The sequence below is a fragment of the Entelurus aequoreus genome, linkage group LG04, assembly GCF_033978785.1.
Source record: "Entelurus aequoreus isolate RoL-2023_Sb linkage group LG04, RoL_Eaeq_v1.1, whole genome shotgun sequence".
NCBI classification, from domain to species: domain Eukaryota; kingdom Metazoa; phylum Chordata; class Actinopteri; order Syngnathiformes; family Syngnathidae; genus Entelurus; species Entelurus aequoreus.
In genome coordinates this window covers 66,611,167-66,631,378 of record NC_084734.1, presented here as the reverse complement: position 1 = coordinate 66,631,378, position 20,212 = coordinate 66,611,167, and the positions used below count along the sequence as shown (strand labels likewise).

General features: G+C 38.2%; 1 protein-coding gene across 2 annotated transcripts in view; it reads right to left on the bottom strand.

Moving 5' to 3' along the window:
- tenm1 (teneurin transmembrane protein 1) overlaps positions 1-20,212 on the bottom strand; it is a 480,926-nt gene that overhangs the window by 22,700 nt on the left and 438,014 nt on the right. For both annotated transcript variants that reach the window (XM_062045519.1, XM_062045520.1), the window contains exons 27-32: positions 18,291-18,487; positions 11,353-11,666; positions 10,742-10,914; positions 6,028-6,272; positions 4,294-4,587; positions 3,290-3,534 (exon numbers count right to left, since the gene is read on the bottom strand). In XM_062045519.1, the coding sequence (XP_061901503.1) occupies positions 3,290-3,534; positions 4,294-4,587; positions 6,028-6,272; positions 10,742-10,914; positions 11,353-11,666; positions 18,291-18,487 (1,468 nt within the window). The remainder of the gene's footprint in view (positions 1-3,289; positions 3,535-4,293; positions 4,588-6,027; positions 6,273-10,741; positions 10,915-11,352; positions 11,667-18,290; positions 18,488-20,212) is intronic.

Sequence of the window (20,212 nt, the reverse complement as noted above, 5' to 3'; positions counted from 1 at the left end):
ACATTATCCCAACTATAAAGCACTTTGATACTGTTTTGTTTGGTTGCCTATAGCAGGATTTCTAACGTTGGCACCCACATTTAGTATAGAAATAAGAATTTGAGGAAATTACACAAAATAAATCAGGTCAGACCTTAGATCATTCTTTTTTGCATTGAGAACGACCTGAGATGCAATATGATAAAAACTGCATTTACAAAAGAATATCAAATGAATTTGAGGACTGATATTAAATTAAATTCAATTGTATTTATATAGAGCCAAATCCCAACATAAGTTAAGTCAAAGCACGGAACTCTGTTATGAGCCTCCGTTTTAACCTTTTAAGAAATGTAAAATGACATAGCGTGTCAACTCTGACAACACATATCACAAGTACAAGATACAATTGTAATATAACCAAAAACAATCATTTTTATCTTTTTTTTTAAATTTAGTTGCAAATCCAAATTAGGAGTTGATAATCCCTGGATGATGGGCAGCGAGAAGCACTGGTGCAGTTTTGGTTTAAACCTGTCACATCCTTTGCCAATTCCACTAAATTGTTATTAAATGTATTTGCTGCAAGTTTTAGAATTCACTAAAATGGTTGTCTTTTTTTCTACTCCAAATCTGTTAATACACAAATTGAATTACTCTAAATGTGTATTAGCCCACCTCAGGCAACTTTGCTTCATTTGAATAAGGTTCTTTTGGCAAATATGACTCATTTGACTAACAGGACTCAAAGTAACATAAGAGAGTTTTAAGCATATAATTAACACAGATAAAGCTACAGTGGCAATTATGCAACATGAATGAACAGCATTTGGACACTAAGCCCATTACAGTGATTACAAAAAGTGTCCCATAAAAATATCTACAAATCAAATAAATACATTTAGGTAAACAAATATTTAGGTAACATTTGAGATGTTAACCCCCCTAGTAGTTGAAATAAAATACAATAATAATATACACAAAAAGTAATGACAAATTAATTTCCAAATGTACTTCTGCTTTGCAGACGATCTGAATAATGTCACTTAATGTGGGCCTTGTGACTTGTGGAATATTTCAAATTGTTTAAGTAGCAACAACAAAAAACTCAGGGACACGACTAAAGTGTGAATTGTGTTTTTTTGTTGTTGCTGCTTTTTTACATTAAAGTATAGTTGGCATAATGTAAGAATGAATAACACAAATATGTGAAAATATAACATTTATTAAATATTTGAATGTATGGTAAAGCTTAATTATAGGAAGTGGGTATATACAAAAATACAACATTTTACAGTGTTAAAGGTAGTAATTTTTTTTAAATTGTATTCATTAAATATGCAATCAGATCAGAGTTTATTTATACTGACATTATTATTATTTTTTTGTTTCCTGGGAACACAAATGTCACAGATTCCGCGATATGGCCTATGCTTTTTCTGTTTGCAGCTGGCAGTGATGGGCAAGCTACTTGGAAAATGTAATAAGCTAAGCTAAAAATTATTCTCAATTAAATGTATTGAAGCTAGAAGGAATTGTAGCAAGCCACACGGCAAAAGTAGCTTGCTACATCAAAGCTACATATGACATGCACTAAGCTATATAACCCCTTTAACGGCAGCTATAACTATGGGCCCACATGTATAATATAAAAGTTAATGTAACTGAGTATGTGTACAAATGGACCCATTAAGGGTCCATTACTTTTAACTATCATTTAGCAGGGAACACCCTACAACTACCTCAGGGTCCCCTGAGGTATATTTTAGTTTGCCTTTTCTTTGGCCTACCCTATAATGATATATATTTTTTTTACCGACAGTAAAAAAACAAAAAAACATCATCCATCTATATCTATATCTATATCTATATCTATATATTGTGTGTTGTTTGGGGACAGTTGATAATGGTTGTGTGCAGTAAAACTTTTCATGAACTGAACTCACCTTAATGTGTGTTCCTAAATTTGTGTTGGACGTCTTAGATGGAGAGAGCAGTTAGGATTTTGGTTTACAAATTAAACAAATTAAAACTAAGTTTTGGGGAATTCTTTTTTCCAAACACACACATTTGTCTAAATATGGTCGAGGACACACATTATTGTGGGTTTCCTGGACTTCGTCTTCATCACCAAAGCAAAAATCTAATCTGCGGGAGAGAATCCCTCTGCCATATTTAAGTATGGCTCTTTTTTTTTTGAGTCCTCAGCTTGAAGCGTCCCTCTGTCTACGACTCCCTCGTCATCATGTGACGTGGGTGCGTGTATGTCATTATTTTGCTTCCTGGTTTTGATGACCTGCCTTATCTTTCCTCTGATTGACCAGTCCATAATTGTTCGCCCTAACCTTAGCCAATTGTGACTCCTCATACAAATACCAACCAATCAACGTGGATTTTCTTTGTACGTATGAATGTTGTTTTTCATCCAGATCATTGTATTTTCTCCCTATTTTTTTGGCCTGCATTCCCAGTCCTTTATCTCACTTTGTAGCATGTAGCTTTGATGTAAGCTACATAGGTCTTAAATTAGCTAAACTACAGGAATCGCTACTCATTTAAAAAAGTAGTGAAGGTACCGCCAAGCTACTGGAAAATGTAGTTAAGCTACGTAGCTTTGCTACATGTAGCTTGTTACTGCCCATCAATGACAGCAGGGCTATTCAACCCGCCCCCGAGCTCAGTTCAAAACTGTCGGGGTGAACATTTTTGCAGCAAATTCCTTAAAACACTAAAGTGCTCCTGTTGTAGAGGAGCTTGGACGAGTGTAAACACATTGGAAGATACTTGCTTTGACATGGTAACCTCCTACAGTGGACACCTGTATTTTGCAAAGGATGCTGAGGAAAATAATATTAATATTGGAGGGAGAGGTCCGGCCACCGGTCCTTAGCTTTCTAGAAATGTGTCAATGAGCATGAAATATTAAATCCTGTTAAGATGAGAGGACAAATGTCTTCCAAGACAAACCGTCCCATTGCGATCTATTAAATGCTCTGAGAATACAATTACCTGAATGAATGAGAACATCCATACTAATTACAATAAATCCAATATAATACCAATCCTGAGTGGAGTAAAATGCCGTGTTGTTAATATGGTGGTGATTGGTCATCTGCTGTTAACCCCACATAACATGCTGATGACTAAATTAGAAAATCCTGGCTTGGTTAATCTTGGTATTATCCAGCATTGTGCAACCGTCTATCCTACATCTTCAATGTTTGGCTAGGCTAAGCCAGATAACAAAGAAGAGATCCTGGATAACTTCAAAATGATTTGTAATACTTAAAAGATTCCACTGGTGCCGTACCTGTAGATGACACTGCGCCCTGTTCCCAAGTACTGAGTCCTGAGCAGCCTTCCATCCAGAGTGTTGTCCTGCAGGAAGGATGCCTGACTATCTGGAGGCGTGTAGATATTCCTGTAGTAACCGATTGACAGGAGCGAGTGCAGGCTGTGTTTGGCCATGCTTGGCACCGTGACCGCAATCAGCCGATCGGTCTGGTCATATTCAAAGAGGTATCGTCGCTGGCTGTGCAGGAGTAGCATGACCGACTGAAAGGAGAGAAAGGGGTTTCACACTAAGTCAATCAGCACTGTTCAACTTTTTGAGTAGGGTACACTTTTGTGGTGCTGAACATCATTTAAGTTCTCACTTTTACAATTGTGTTGTGGCTATGTGGGTTTTGGACACATTTTCAACAGCTTGAACTCAAGTATATGAATGTTAGGCATAATATCACTATTAAAATGTTAACAGTAGATCTCATCCATTTAGAATTATTCTCTGAGTTCAATTAATTTCACTCTAATGTTATATTAAAAACTGACACTAAGTATATTTCTGGGTGGATGTTTCATTAGAATTAATTTTGAGAACGGAAATTGAACCTCATGATTTGTCACACTTGGAATGGAACAGGCCGGTGTTCACTGCATACCTATTTCCGTTTCACGTTTCATAATGTATTTGCTAAGGAATCCTGCTTTCAGTTAAGTACTGCTTCAAAAAAAGGTATTTCATAAATGGAAGTTCAAAGCTATGGTGTTCTAAATGTACTTCATTACTGTGAAATTATTCTTATTGCGTATTCAGGAAGTTATGAGGTTAATACAGAAGGTCAAATGCTGAAAGTTTTGTTATAAACTTTAACTACACATTTTGAAATACTCACAGACATTTTTCAGTTTGTGCAAATGCATAGACTCCAAAGTTGGAACATTTATTTTTAACCTTCATTAGTGAAAAAGATCAGAAAATGGAAATAGCTGATACATTCTGCAATGCAATGAAAACCCAAGCTGAGGTCTTACTCTGTCTATGTACGTGTAGCTCCATATCTTGCCATTGACCCAGGCTCTGGACACCACCTTATCGTTTTCGTACTTCAGACGTTCAAACCATTCTCCCCGGTGGATGGCTGACAAGAGTCCACCCCCGGAGTAAGTGACATTTACTTCTGTGTATTTGCTACTTGGGGACCAGACCACGGGTCGGCCAAGGTCATCATACTGAATATGGAGGGTGAACTTCCTGTGGTCATCGTAGATCTTCCCGACTCTGGTGCTTTGATCAAAGTCTATGGACAGCAGGTTCCTGTTATGTGCCTGCGAGGAGAGGTCCACAAAAGAATATCATTAATCAAATTTAATAAAAATAACTTTTTAAACTTAACGGCATTGTAGTCAAAAATTATCAGTAAGGTCAAACGAGATTGGGATATATAAACCCGTAGTACAACTTTCACGAGTTTGGATGAATCAGTGATGACATTTAGAGTAAAACCGCTCGCCTATGGAATCTTAATCAGTTACAACGCATTCAATTTCTTTTTTTTTAACACTAAGAGCGATGTGAAAATCGTTACACGGAAGAAAACAGGTGTAAGAGCTCTAAGTCATGTTTGTGGAAAGTACACTTTAGAGTTAGTGACTCATTTGATGAGGCATGCTTGCTATGTGTGAAGTACTTAATTACTCAGAACAGACCAACTGTGTCATTTGTTCAGCTTGCTTTAAAGTCCCATTGATTTGTTTCAAATTATTATTACTACACTGACCAAAGGGGACATAGCTTGTATTGCAGCAGTGCAATCTGTTATTTATGTATGTTAAATAAAATTATACAGATTTATAACACACAAACACATGGAGAGAAGAGAGGACGAGCCAAGCTAGCTTGAGTGTGAATTAGTAAAACAGGAAAATAATATATGCTTTGCGCACTTCAACAGAAGTCTAACTGAAACCGCATTACAGCAAAGATAAACTAAAAGAGGACATTGGCAAGTAGATTAGTAACTCAGCAGGAGAGAGAATCATATCTACACAGTGCAACAACGCTGCCAGTCATATGTATATGAATGGGTAGATATTATATTTATAATCAAATCATAAGGTGACCAACAATTCCCACCTCTACCCCTAAGTATCCAAATTGTGAATATTTTGTTTAACTACCATCATTTTCCAGCTCTCCCTTAACTCTCGGTCATGGAGTTCGAGTTTCACAGATTGTTACTGAAACCTCTCGCGCACCTCCATGACACTATCATGAAGTTGGCTAATGTGTGGTCATTTTGTGAACTATTTTAAGTGTTCACTTGAATCACATCTTGATTGATTTAATTTGAAATCCATTTTGAGGAAAAAAAACTAGTGGAAATGAATGTTATTATGGATGTTTTGTGTTGCTAAAACCCACTCAGAAACATATTTTGACCTGCTCAGTGGTTTGTGGTTAGGGTGTCCGTCCTGAGATTGATAGGTCGTGAGTTCAAACACCGGCCGAGTCATATCAAAGACTATAAAAATGGGACCCATTACCTCCCTGCTTGGCACTCAGCATCAAGAATTGGAATTGGGGGTTAAATCACCAAAATGATTCCACCGCTGCTGCTCAGTGCTCCCCTCACCTCCCAGGGGGTGGAACAAGGGGATGGGTCAAATGCAGAGGACACATTTCACCACACCTAATGTGTGTGTGACTATCAGTGGTACTTTAATTTGGTGTCAGGTACTGCAAGTGGTAGTCATTGAGATTTTTACCCTGAGTCTGCGTTCATAAGTGGTGTAGTTAGTCTTGCTCTGCTCCTTCCTCTGCCGCCACTCGATCAGGCTGGGGGCGTGGTCACCTGGCAGGCTGATGTTACAGCGGCTGGCGGTTGGGCTGACTCCACCCCCGACACCTCCAGGGAGAAGGGGCTCCGTGCTGAGTGACAGTTCCATCCCGCTGGCCAGCGACACAGAGAACGAGCCGTCGGCGCTGACTTTGTAGGAACTCTGTGCATGGTCTGAGCGTCACACAAACAGGAAACCACAATAAGATAAAACCACACATGCAGGGAAATGTACAGTATAGTTTGAGAGAAAAAAACAACTGTCAGTATCTCTTACAACATAGCTGTCAATCAATGTGTTAAAGCCACATTCAACTGAAATAACCCACACGTGTGGTACTGAATGAGAAAGTAATAACAACGTTTTCATGTATCCTTTTTAGATGCACATATAACACTTAGGGCAGACCTGGGCATTCTGCGGCCCGCGGGCCGCATCCGGCCCTTTGTGCGTCCCTGTCCGGCCCGCGTGAGGCCAATTATAAATTACAAAATAAATTTTAAAAAGTATCTATGTCGAGTGTGCAATACAACGGTGCTGCTTTTGTTTTGAAAATCGTTATTTGTATTACTTCCGTGTGGACGTATGCGTGTGCGTGATTGTGAGTGAATGTGAACAGCTGCAATTACAAAATAAAGTTGAAAAAACATCTATGTCGTGCGCGCAATACAACTGTGCTGCTTTTATTTTGAAAAGTATTATTTATGGGCGTGTGTCCGTGTGTAACCTGCGAGTGAAGGTGCACATGCAGCGACAAGTGATGCACGGTTTACACCCGAGACGCTAAAAAGAGAAAAGTTGATGAAGAATGCCGTGTTTTCAACAAGACATGAACTGCAAAGCAACGTCCCCTCTAAGGTGCGTGCCTGCGCAATTGCGCACTGCTCAAGCGTCCGCTGCGCGCAGCAAGTATATGCCGCGCACCAAATCAAATCCCATCTGAATTCTAAACAAAATAAACATATTTATTCTATGGAATTTTGCAATGCAACTTTGAGTGACAGTGACAACAAGCGGCCCTAAGTGTGTTCGTCAACACCGTTCAATTGAACACCGTTCAATTATTGTAACGTCTATCGAGATGCTTCGAGGACAGGAATTATATCGATCACTTTATTTAGCAAAACTGTTTATATTCGGACATAACCACACCAAAAACATGAGTAAAACAATTCTATCTCGAAAAACTAGTCATTTTCTGCCGTACAAACCAGGCCAAAACCAACTTGTCATCTGTCACCAACACGCATAGCACTAAACCACTGGTGCGTTTATGGCCACACAAAAAGTCGGACAACTCAAACACCACACAAAGTTACACTATGACTCCTCAGTCATACGTGTGCTTATTTTACTGTCATTTATTATTAATGTTAATTTATTTATATTAGTCATGGAATGCTGTTACACACACTATGTTGAAGTATTACTATTATTATTAATTATTATTATTATTATTATTATTATTTATCTTACGGTATATATCAAAAATAATATTGAGCAAAATGTAATTGAAATATTGTCGATGTGGCCCTCCAGCAGTGCTCGGGTAGCTCATGCGGCCCCCGGTAAAAATTAATTGCCCACCCCTGACTTAGGGTCTGATTTACTAAAGGTTTGCACGTACTAAAACACTTGCAAACCTGATAGCACACACAAAGCTGATCTACAAAACATGTGCAAAGTAGATTGCGTCTGCTAAGTGCAGAATAAGGCGTGGAATACATTTTGCGTCTCTGTTTTCATTAATATGCAAAATATAGGCTAATTAATCAAATCATCCACAATACTGGGAGGAGAAGATGCACATAACAATATTTAGCAAGCGCAATGCGATTTATCAACACTCATCACCGTTTTGCGAGCACTATTTAGCGTTTTATTTAGCACGTGTGGGAAGGACGTGCAAACTGACAGTTAAACACATGGCTGGAGGATCAGTGCTCGCACTGCAAAGAGGCGATGAACAGACAAGAGACTCCTCTGTCCTATATGTGTGTGTCAACATATTTGAACTTTCAGAAATAAATAATTTTAGACATGTTGTCTATTCAGCAATATAGTTTAATATTTTTATAGCTGCTGGACACTTGAGGGGCTGATTAAAACAAATTCAATTGATGCATTTTGGTGTCATTTACCGGTAGTATTATTTTCAGTGTTACTGTGTTAGGCTTACAGAAAAGAACAACCCAGTGAACCATTTGCACTTTCAGTTCTGTGTCTGGAAAATCACAAAGGCTGAGTAGTCTAGTTTAAATGTTATAAATTGACTTATTTTTTTCCTATTGTTACACACTAAATTTTAAATGTTCACACAGTTAACAAAGTCTACACACAGTAAGCAAAACCACTGTGCAGATTTGCCTAATATTAGGCATAGACTTTGCTGCACAGTTTTTGCAAAATATCACACACAATACTTTACGCACACACCTTCCCATCTTGCACATATATAAGGATTGTGATACACACATCTTCACATCTTGCACACAGATAACGATTGTTATACACACATTTTCACACTTTACACACACACTAGGATTGTGATACACACATCTTTATCTCCAGATTTGTTTTCAAACCTTTTTATTTGTCTCAGATTTTTTGACTACTGTGATATGTTACTTTACCTGGCTGTGGTAAAAATAAATATTTGCAGTTTGCAGCATCATTGTTGAGCAGTTCTTGAAAAGAGGGGGGCGGGGGTCGGTGGTAGCGGGGGTGTATATTGTAGCGTCCCGGAAGAGTTAATGTTTCAAAGGGTTCTGGGTATTTGTTCTGTTGTGTTTATGTTGTGTTACGGTGCGGATGTTCTCCCAAAATGTGTTTGTCATTCTTGTTTGGTGTGGGTTCACACAGTGTGGCGTATATTTCTAACAGTGTAAAAGTTGTTTATACAGGCACCCTCAGTGTAACCTGTATCTCTGTTGATTAAGTATGCCTTGCATTCACATGTTTGTGCATACAGACGCCGCACATAATTTGTGATCGGGCCGGCACGTTGTTAGAATGGCTGAAAAGCAGACGTGACGACAGCTCGTAGAGGACGTTAAAGGCAGTGCCTTTAAGGCACGCCCCCAAGACTGTGGTCCCGGCGGACTACGAGATATAATGACTGATGAACACCTTCGTTCGATAATGAAGGTTGCTTCAGCTCAAAGCCTGAGCCCCGACATTAATGAACTAGCATCCAAGAAAAGATGGCAGGTATCTGGCTTAAGCATATCAGATTAGATCAGTTTGTTGCAAACTGAGCAGTTTAAAGTCCTGAATGGTTGGTTTATTCATTGTTATTTTATTTTCTAATTTATTAGCCTGTGGAAAAAGTTACTCTTGATATTTACCTCAGAAGGCTGCAAATAGAAAAGAGGGATTCAATTTTTATTTAAATTGTATTTGATATGCCATTGATATTTTTTAATTATTATTATTATTATTAGAAACTCGATTTTGCATGTTACTACAAAGTTATATAAGCCTTGCTTGTTCAATATTCAATGCAAAACTTTTTGGGTCCCTATTAAAAGGTTAATTTGGTCAACCTTGGCCCGCGGCTTTGTTCAGTTATAAATTTTGGCCCACTCTGTTTTTGAGTTTGACACCCCTGCCTTAGACGGACAATATCCACCATTTTGAATGTGCTGGTTAAAGAACTAATGGGATTTATTTGGCAGATCTCTCACAGCTATGTGCAAATGCCTGCATGCATCTATTGGTGCAGGCCAAGGCAGCCTCTCTTTCTATGCAATACTTTCATTATGACAAGTGCTGGGAAGCAATTAAAAGGATGACACAAGAAGAAAGTGTTCTCATCAGCAGATGTGCCAAGCTCGTTTTTTCTCCTCTTCAATCCTACCCTTGATTTTGTTTTTTTTTCATGTGGTCATTAAGACGTCTTAAAAGAGCTGTGACATCCAGCATACACACACAGTCCGAGTCGAGTAAAAAGAAGAGAAAAACAGGTCAGAGCATCTAAACCTGAGCAGAATATAAGCTGTGTTCTTTCTGTTTGCTAGTCATAAATGTTTCAGCATTCATAACCTCACAGACTCCACTTCTTATAGGTATGTGAATGTTTGGGCGACCCCCACCAATGACTCATAAACTGCCTCCCGGCATGTTGGTGGAAAAGAAGATGGGGGTAGACGCCGGTGGGTGAGGCTATAATCGTTTGCGTGTCATCCAGCAAATAAATGGAAACGTTTCATCTGTGCCCCCGTGTTTGTTTTTTTTGTCAGTAAAAACATTTTCCAACGAGGGCCCGCATACTAAAAAAAGGACATTTAAATTGTTTTTATTTATTATCTATTTTTTTATTTACTTTTTTTTTGACAAAACAAAACATTTAAAAAGATAAATAATTTTGTTATATATTGTATTATATTTCTTACATTTTGAAAAAAGGCTAAACCACTGTATGTTTTTGTCTTTAAAATTGTTCAATTATTATCCTGTTGTTTTTTTATTTTAATAATGTGAGTAATTCAGTTTTTAAATACGAAAAAATACAAATATGTAAAGTAATATATGATATATTTACTGTATATTCATGTGTCACATGTTTAATAATTGTCATAAAAACTACAAAAAAAAAGATTATCCCTCTACCCTGTGGACACAAGGCACCACAATGCTCTACCTCGTTTGAATGTGTAAATGGTGTCACTGGCGGACAGGTTGGTACTCGTGACAAAATTCTCACGGTTGGAAGCATCAACCTCAACTCGAGACCAGCGCTCCAGGTTGCCTTGGAAACCACGCACATTTCCAGTTGGAAGGGTGATGTTTGTCACGCGACCTTCATTGTTGTATCTGTATGAATAAACAAAAACAAAGCCACATAAGCGATGATGCACAACTGCACACATAGATGTAATTTTGTCTGATGTACAAATGAACACAGCGGTAACGCACATATGTAACCACACACCGGCACCCTCACTTACACACAAACATTGGTACAAGTGACAGCTATGATTTATACAAGCAATTACCCAGCTGTGAGATGGAGAATATGTTGGCAGTGGTAAATAATTCAGACAATTGTATGTGGATGTGAATGTGTGCACTTTATAAAACTATTCAAAGCTTTGCCAGATAAAACCTAAAGGGTAAAACACTTGGTCAGTCCTCTTTCAATGTCAAAATCAACCCACTCATTAACAAAATACATATTTTTTCATGGTTACACACCCTTAGAGTGGAAGAAAGAAAGACCGAGAAATAAAGTACAATGAGCACACAACTTACTCATAAACCGTGGTCCAACTGTTCTCATCACTCTTGGTTGCTAGGAGACCAGTGTTACCATGGTAAGTGATGTGGGCGACGTCGTGACCCTGGCCTGAGACTTTCCTCAGTGTTCCGCTGTTGCTAAGAGACAACCGATACACCTGTCCGCCGGGTAGCGCCAGCCAGAGCGGCACCCCGTGAGCATCTCTCTTCACCTGCAGCCCGTAAGCGTCACGGCCTACTACTCCAGACAGCAGGCCGTCTCTGCCGTATGAGAAATTGTAGAGGAAGTGGCCGGTGATCAGGTGCTTTGTGTGCATGTGGGAGCCATTCTGCACAAAAGAGGCACATATTTTGGTTAGATTAACATTTCTATACACTAGTGTTGTCCTGGTACCAAAATTATTTTGATACTTTTCGGTACTTTTCTAAATAAAGGGGACCACAAGTGAAATGAAGTGAAGTGAATTACATTTATATAGCGCTTTTTCTTAAGTGAAGTGAAGTGAAGTGAAGTGAATTACATTTATATAGCGCTTTTTCTTAAGTGACTCAAAGCGTTTTACATTGTGAAACCCAATATCTAAGTTACATTTAAACCAGTGTGGGTGGCACTGAGAGCAGGTGGGTAAAGTGTCTTGCCCAAGGACACAACGGCAGTGACTAAGATGGCGGATCCAACCAGCAACCCTCAAGTTGCTGGCACGGCCGCTCTACCAACCGAGCTATTCCGCCCCCCAAAAAATGCACTATTGGCTGTATTTTAACAAAAAATCTTACGGTACATTAAACATAAGTTTCTTATTGCAAGTTTGTCCTTAAATAAAATAGTGAACATACAAGACAACTTGTCTTTTATTAGAAAGTAAGCAAACCGTACCGGCAGAACGGTACTTTTCAGAGGTGGTACAGTACCGTATATGATTCATGAGTATTGCGGTACTATACTAATACCGGTATACCGTACAACCCTACTATATACTGACTTTTAGTCCTACAGGCCCAACTCATGACACAGATATAAGACCCTCTTTTTCTAGAGCGGTAAAATACTTTCAAAGACACAATCACTTCTCTCTGCATTACAGATGAATCCCTCTAAGTCAATGAGATGTTGAACAGTGGTCATCACACACAGCTCTGCACATGCCAGGGTCCAACCAGCAGGCACACCCCCAATGATTGAGAGTTAAGTCACTAGCCAGCGAGCTAAAAGTCTCGGGTAATCAACCCATCATCCTGCACAGTTCTTAAAGGGGAACCACACGTTTTTAATTGTTTTTTATTTTGCCTGTCAGATTCAGATTTCCGATTTCAGATTCAAATTCACCTTTTCACCTTCTCAACACTCATCGAGGGTTGACGCTCCCCTTCCCTCTCCCTTATCTCTCCTGCTTGCTCATCCTCCCCCAGTGTCTATCATTTTCCCATCTTTTATGGGGCGCCTAGTGGCGACCCGTCAGCATTCTTGTTCTGTAACCCTATACACAGTTTGTTTGTCTAATCTTTAACGGGTTTGTGCTTAAAACAAAGTTTCATTGTACCGTAATTTCCGGACTATAAGCCGCTACTTTTTCCCCTCGTTCTGGTCCCTGCGGTTTATACAACGGTGCGGCTTATTTACGGCCTGTTCTTCTCCGACACCGACGAAGAGGAATTTGGTGGTTTTAGTACGCAGGAGGAAGACGATGACACAATGATTAAAGACTGACTTTTCATATACCGGTAGGCTGGTTATTTTAATAACGTACAGGTGAGCACTTTGTATTACTTTGCACCGTTGTATTATTTGTACTCTGCACGAATGCTGTTCGCCATGTCAAAGATGTGAAAGTTTGATTGAATGATTGAAAGATTTATTGTTAATAAATGGGACGCTTTGCGTTCCCAAACAGTCATGTCTGTCCCGACAATCCCCTCCGTGGTAGCAGGAACCCCTATATACTACGGTAATTACACATTAAAACCCTGCGGCTTATAGTCGGGTGCGGCTTATATATGGAGCAATCCGTATTTTCCCCTAAATTTAGCTGGTGCGGCTTATAGTCAGGTGCGGCTTATAGTCCGGAAATTACGGTACTTGTGCAATGACAATTAAGACCATACCATTTTTGTCATTGTACTGGCGGGTTGTCATTCACAAACCTTATGTGAGACAAGCTTGCTGTGTGTTGCAAAACACGTTTTATAGCGCACATGATCACTACCTTTAAGAATGGAGTGGAACAATATTGCTGGGGAAGTCAGCAGTTGAAAGTAGGTTCATTTGGCCGTAGATGCCTGCACTCCATTAAGTCCACCTTTGGGAAGGCGGACCAGTGAATCACTTTTTAAAAGAGAAATGCTGTTATTTCAGATGAAGTCTAACAATTTTACCTGCCACTTTGGTTTGTTTCAAAATTATATAAATCAGCACATAGTGCTTCAGGTCTGGACAGAGAAAATCATTGCATCAGATTTTGCAAATAAAATCGATTTTATTTTAAACACTACCTGTGATTTTTACTGTAGCTACTTCACAGCCATCATTACCGCATCTTTGTCAATGGAAAAAGTAGTGTAATTAATTACACAGTTTATTTTATACAACATTTTATTTACCTAATAAAAACTAGCCGCACACAGGGGGCTAAAAAACAGGTCCTTAAAAGCTCTCTAATTTAGTCATATAACTATATAAAGGCCTAAAGTGTTTCCTGATTAAGGCATTCCTTGATAGTGCTTTGGGTCCTGTATTAGTGTACAGTTTAAGCTGCGTGGGTCAGGTTTACCAATGTTTGGACTATGTCCACCATAGTCCACTGCTGACTCATCAACACATTGGTATACCCTTCCAGCACCCCAGGAAAAATCCGCCGGAACCTTCGAATAACAGTTTACAGATGTATTAAACATTATTTAAACAGCTACATTTTGCTAAAATAGCTGTTTACCCTCTTGGTTTCCCCAGGAAACTCCTGTATTTTGCCTTTCTTTACCGGTATCTTCCAGTCCCCAGGTTTTTCACGTAATTTGATTACTGTAAAGTCCAGACTATAAGCCGCTACTCTTTTCACACGCTTTGAAGCCTACGACTTTTAAAACGGTGTGGCTAATTTATAGATTTTTCTTCGCTAACAGCCGTTGTTGTTTTCAACAAATATATTTTAATAAACACAAGCAGAGGCATTGAAAAAGTGTGTAATTGTTTGTGCTATGGCGCCATATTTTGGATACGTTCCCTCACTGCAGGTGCTGCGGCGTAAACGTCTACTGTATTTCCTTACGTTTAGGGCTTTAAACCGGAATTGCAAGTGCAGTTTGGTTTCTACTAGGGGTGGGGGAAAAAATCGATTCGAATTCGAATCGCGATTCTGACGTTGTGCGATTCAGAATCGATTCTCATTTTTAAAAAATCAATTTTTTTTCTAAAATTAATTTATTTTTTATTTTTTTTATTTAATTTTTTAAATTTTTTTTATTAATCAATCCAACAAAACAATAAACAGCAATACCATAACAATGCAATCCCTCATTTACATTATCATTAGACATTAAAATAAAAAAGAACAATAGTGACAGAGTGGCTTACACTTGCATCGCATCTCATAAACTTGACAACACACTGTGTCCAATATTTTCACAAAGATAAAATAAGTCATATTTTTGGTTCATTTAATAGTTAAAACAAATGTACATCATTGCAAACAGTTGATAAAACATTGTCCTTTACAATTATAAAAGCTTTTTACAAAAATCTACTACTCTGCTTGCATGTCAGCAGAAATCTATGTATTGAATGAATAGAGACTCCTTTTGAATCTTGGCAAAAATCTTACCCACACGATTATCAAATGTAATAGGAAAATTAATTCATACTGACCAAACTGGCTTCATGGAAGGTCGACAATCTTCAGACAATACAAGGAAATTGTTTAATGTTATTTACTATGCTAGACGTCTCCCTTATCCCACAGCAGTATGTACTGTTGATGCGGAGAAGGCATTCCACCGCATACACTGGTCATTTATGTTTTGCACATTACGTAAATTTGGATTTGGAGATAATTTTATACAATGGATTAAGATGCTTTATACAAGGCCCATGGCATCAGTCAAAACCAATAATCATATTTCAGAACCTTTTTTGTTAAAAAGAGGAGTAAAACAGGGATGTCCTGCATCTGGATTATTATTTAATTTGGTTATTGAACCCTTAGCTGCAAAAATAAGAAGTGAAAATAATATTCATGGTATAAATATTGGCTCTCAGTATAATAAGCTATCGATGTATTGTGACGACATAATTTTTTTTACCTGTCACATGTTAACTCCTGTCTTCTTTATATCAATAATGTCATCACTGAATATGACTGTTTATCAGGGTTAAAGTTAATTGGGACAAATGTGACATATTACCACTTAATAAACACTGCAAGAAATTACAAGTTCAGAACTCCAAAATTAAATTGTATTGCATTATTATGGTATTGTTGTGTATTGTTTAAAAAAAAAAAAAAAAAAAAAAAAAAAAAAAAATCGTTTTTGAATCGAGAATCGTTTTGAATTGAAAAAAAAAAATCGATTTTGAATCGAATCGTGACCCCTAGAATCGATTTTGAATCGAATCGTGGGACACCCAAAGATTCCCAGCCCTAGTTTCTACTCATATATATTATTTCTTTTTTACTCCAAGCAATGTTTGTAAGTTTTAAAATATAACTAAAACTATCCATTCTTACTAAACTGTCTCATGTGTGATGTCTGTAGGAGTGTTTTCATGCATATTTGTACGTGCTATCGTAATATAAGGAAGCTATCATCGTTCACATGATCTAATATGCTAACACATTTGCGAGTGTTTGCGTTAGTATTAATAACTTATAACAGCAATTGTTTGCATTTTTTCAGTTTCACAAATGCCTCAGTAAATTCACTTAAACGTCACCGTGGAAGTATTGAGTCTATTTAGCTGACTGGAGAGCTAGCTTCAGCAGCTAGTGGGTCCATGACGATGACTTCTGTTTTGTTTGATCAGCCGTTTTACTGTCGTGTGACAAACACCGTTTGGAAACAATTAAGGTTTGTAAATAAACATTTACAAAATCTTTTTGTGTAAACAACTAATTTCACACTGTACATGTCTGAGGCTTATAGTCCGGAGTGGCTTATGTATTGACTGGGGTTGTCCCCATACCAATATTTTGGTACCGGTACGGGTATGTTGTATCCTCCTGCGGTGTGTCGTGAAGCATGTTTAATTATTCCTCGTCCTGCAGGGATGATATTTGTAAGCAACTTACTTTATTTGTTGCCATGGAGGCGAGAATTAGTGATTTAGAAGTAACTAAAACACTAAGGAGAGACGTAAACCGCTTGTTATCTTCTAGCTAGCTATGTTTGAGAGCATTGCATGCAGAGCAGCGCTTCAGTGTTTGTAGCTCCACTTTTATCATTAGGTTTAAAGGCAACATTTGTCCATTGTCTATCTTGTGTCTTTTCATTGTTTTTGCTTGCAAGTTCTGTGTGTTGATATGTGCCGTGGCTCGTATGCCTGCATTGTCACCGCAGCGCACATCACGTCGATGAAAAATAAAAGTATCTGTATTTTTCAAAAGCAGTATAGTACTTTATTAGTACCGCGGTACTATGGAAAAATACTTTTTTCTTCTAAAATTTAGTGGGTACATCTTATATACCGGTGTACTCTAATGCCCGGAAAATACGGTAGTTCTGTGCAATACGGCCAAAAATATACATCCTTATATAGGTAATTGTGTATCCCGTCAACAATTTACCTTAATTTCCGGACTATAAGCCGCATTTTTCCCGCGCTTTGGACCCTGCGTTTTATATAATACTGCGGCTAATGTATGGATTTTTCCAGGTTCTTGAGTTGCAAATGCTGCCAATGAACTATAAATTTAGCCTTGTCACATCAGACCAATGAAATTGCCTAACGGGTCACAGTAGACCATTGAAATTGTTCACATTAAACCAAATGCACTCACACAATCATTCAGTCAGCCATTTACCGCATTGAGATTTTTCCTGTAAAACTATGAATATATATATATACACAAAATGAATGCCAAACAATTATAAAAAAAAACAATAAAACATATTTTCAACACCGGCCCTTTTTTTCGACAGTGTATACTAGGGTCATGGCTACACATGAATTTCAAAACTACCTAGCATTAAAAAAATACCTTTTCCCAATGACAATGGTGACGCGGGGCGGGGCTTGTCAAGATTTCCCTTATTGTAGAATGCAAATATTGACAGGATTACTTCTGTCATTTAGTGACAAAGCATTCACACAATTACAGATTGTGTACACTGCAAAAAGTCGGTGTTCAAAAACAAGAAAAAAAAAAATACAAAAATGAGGGGTATTTTACTTGAACTAAGCAAAATAATCTGCCAATAGAACAAGAAAATTCAGCTTGTCAAGACTTTCCAAAACAAGTACAATTAGCTAACCTCAATGAACCCAAAAATACCTTAAAATAAGTATATTCTCACTAATAACAAGTGTACTTTTCTTGGTAGAAAAAAAAGAGACTTTTTTGCTCAATATGTTGAAAAATATTCTTAAATTAAGTAAATGCTAGTGCCATTATCTTGACATAATGATATGCGCTTGGCATCATGATTTTTTTTTTTCATGCTTGAAGTAAGAAATTATTACTTTAAAAACGTAGTTTTATACTTGTGAGTGTTGATGACAGAGCTTTGCAACTGTTGATATTCTAGTTTCAAGCATGTTTTACTCAATATAGGTCATAAAATCTCAGCTACAAGCTGTAATATCTTACTGAGATAATTTAGGACCAAAACCCTTAAAACAAGTAAAAGACTCTAACATAAAATCTGCTTAGTCAGAAGAATTATCTTATCAGACAGAAAATAAGCAAATATCACCCTTATTTGAGATATTTAATCTTACTTAGATTTCAGTTTTTGCAGTATACCTGGCTGAAGAGATACAGCTCCTGGTCCAGTGGGGATCTGATCTCCACCACTCCAGCTGGGCCTGGTTGAGGCTGGTTAGGGCTGACGGCTCGTATCCGAATGTTGCCAAGATCAGCGATGTACAAAGTCCCATTAGGACCCACAGCCAAAGAGGAGGGGGCTTTCAGACGAGCGTCACGAGCGTAGCCTCCATCACCTGGTAAATGACATAAAATTGGAAGTTAGCACCGAGATGCCACACAGAGTTACAAGTCACACTCCCAAATACAAATGTGTCCTTTGAGAAGTAAACATGTGCAGCCAAGTTCTGCAAATGACAAAATTTCACGGCGTGCCCTGAACACTTATCGATGCAGGACAGGACTTGGACTCCAGTTGCTACCCAATGGTTCAGATAAGATCAGCATGATAGTGACTGAATACATCCACATATTATGGCAGCACAGCAGAAGAACCTCCGGGTGAAGCCCTTTAAAAGTAGCTAGCAGGAGACACATCACCTGAAGGCAAACTCTCAAAAACACATTTCAACAGTAAAAGTCTGTATACAAACTTTGACTCCATGAAAAAATACCTGCAATAATTTGCCTTCAGTATCATTGCCATCTCAGAAACATGGTTCAACAAAGATAAAGTTGTATTTTGACCTGGAGAACTATGATCTCCAACATATGGATTGAGAAAACAAAGTCGGGGTTAGTGTTGCATTGTACATTCACAAATCTATACAATATAAACAACAACAAAAAACATATCACTACCAATAGATGATGTGATTGAATGCATAACAGTAGAAATCCATAATGAAAAGTAAAAAAAAAAACAACATTGTAATTTGGGTATATCGTAAATCGTCCAATTTATAAGAATGGAAGGAGAAATTGTATTAATTCTAAAAAAAAACAGTGTACATGTATTTATATCAATGAACACAAATATAAACGCAACACTTTTGTTTTTGCTCCCATTGTTCATGAGTTATACTCAAAGATCTAAAACAATGTCGAAATATTTACAGATTTAAGTCACTTGGCTACAATAGAGGGAGGACATGATCTAATGGTCCTTCTACTTTCCGGATGGGTCGGGGTTAGCCCCTTGTGTGGCGTGAACGTAATGTATAATGTAAAACACTTTGGGTATCATTCCAGTTATAGTTATAGTTATAACCTCACCTTTGCTGAATGTGCTTATTATTATTCTCACCAGTGCCGTTTTCATAGGCAACCTCATCATTGCTGGTATACTGCATGTCCGGTCATATAGTGCCTACTCATTTACCTCTGGACAATGTCTTCAGTTAACTATAGCTTTTGTTTCCTCAATATATTTTATTCATTTAGTTCCTTCAATCATTTGGCACTGTCTCGACTTCCGGATATTCCCAGTGGTCTTGTGGTTTGGTGTTCTAGCATGACATGCTGTTCTCTAATGGGGGACTGGGCCGAGGGGACCAAGCAGTGGCGTTCTTTGGCGCTTTGGGATAGGTGGACGCTTCCCTACGAGAGCATCTTATTTACAGGCCTCGCAAAGACGAGCTACTGATGGTCGGATGTTGTCTTGGTCTCAAGATGTCGAAATATGGCCACCATGATAAGCAGTACTAATAAGTGCTAACTCTGAATGGACCAATCAGATCTGTCGGCCCGGTAATAAATCACAAGATCACAATCGTTTAACGGTCCCTAATGGAAGACTGCGGTTTATTGGGTTTGCCTGCGTAGGTTGGGGTGTGTTTTTTTTCCGAGTTGTGTGAGTTGTGTACATTGAAAGCAAGAAGTGAAGATGTTTATTTGTGATTGTTGTGCTACGGTATATAGAAAGGGTAAGATTATTTATGTTCTGCTTGTTCCTACTCCTTTTCGGACATGCTGAGTTGTGTAATTGTGAACATGGGATGTGATCGAACGTAACCGTGGTG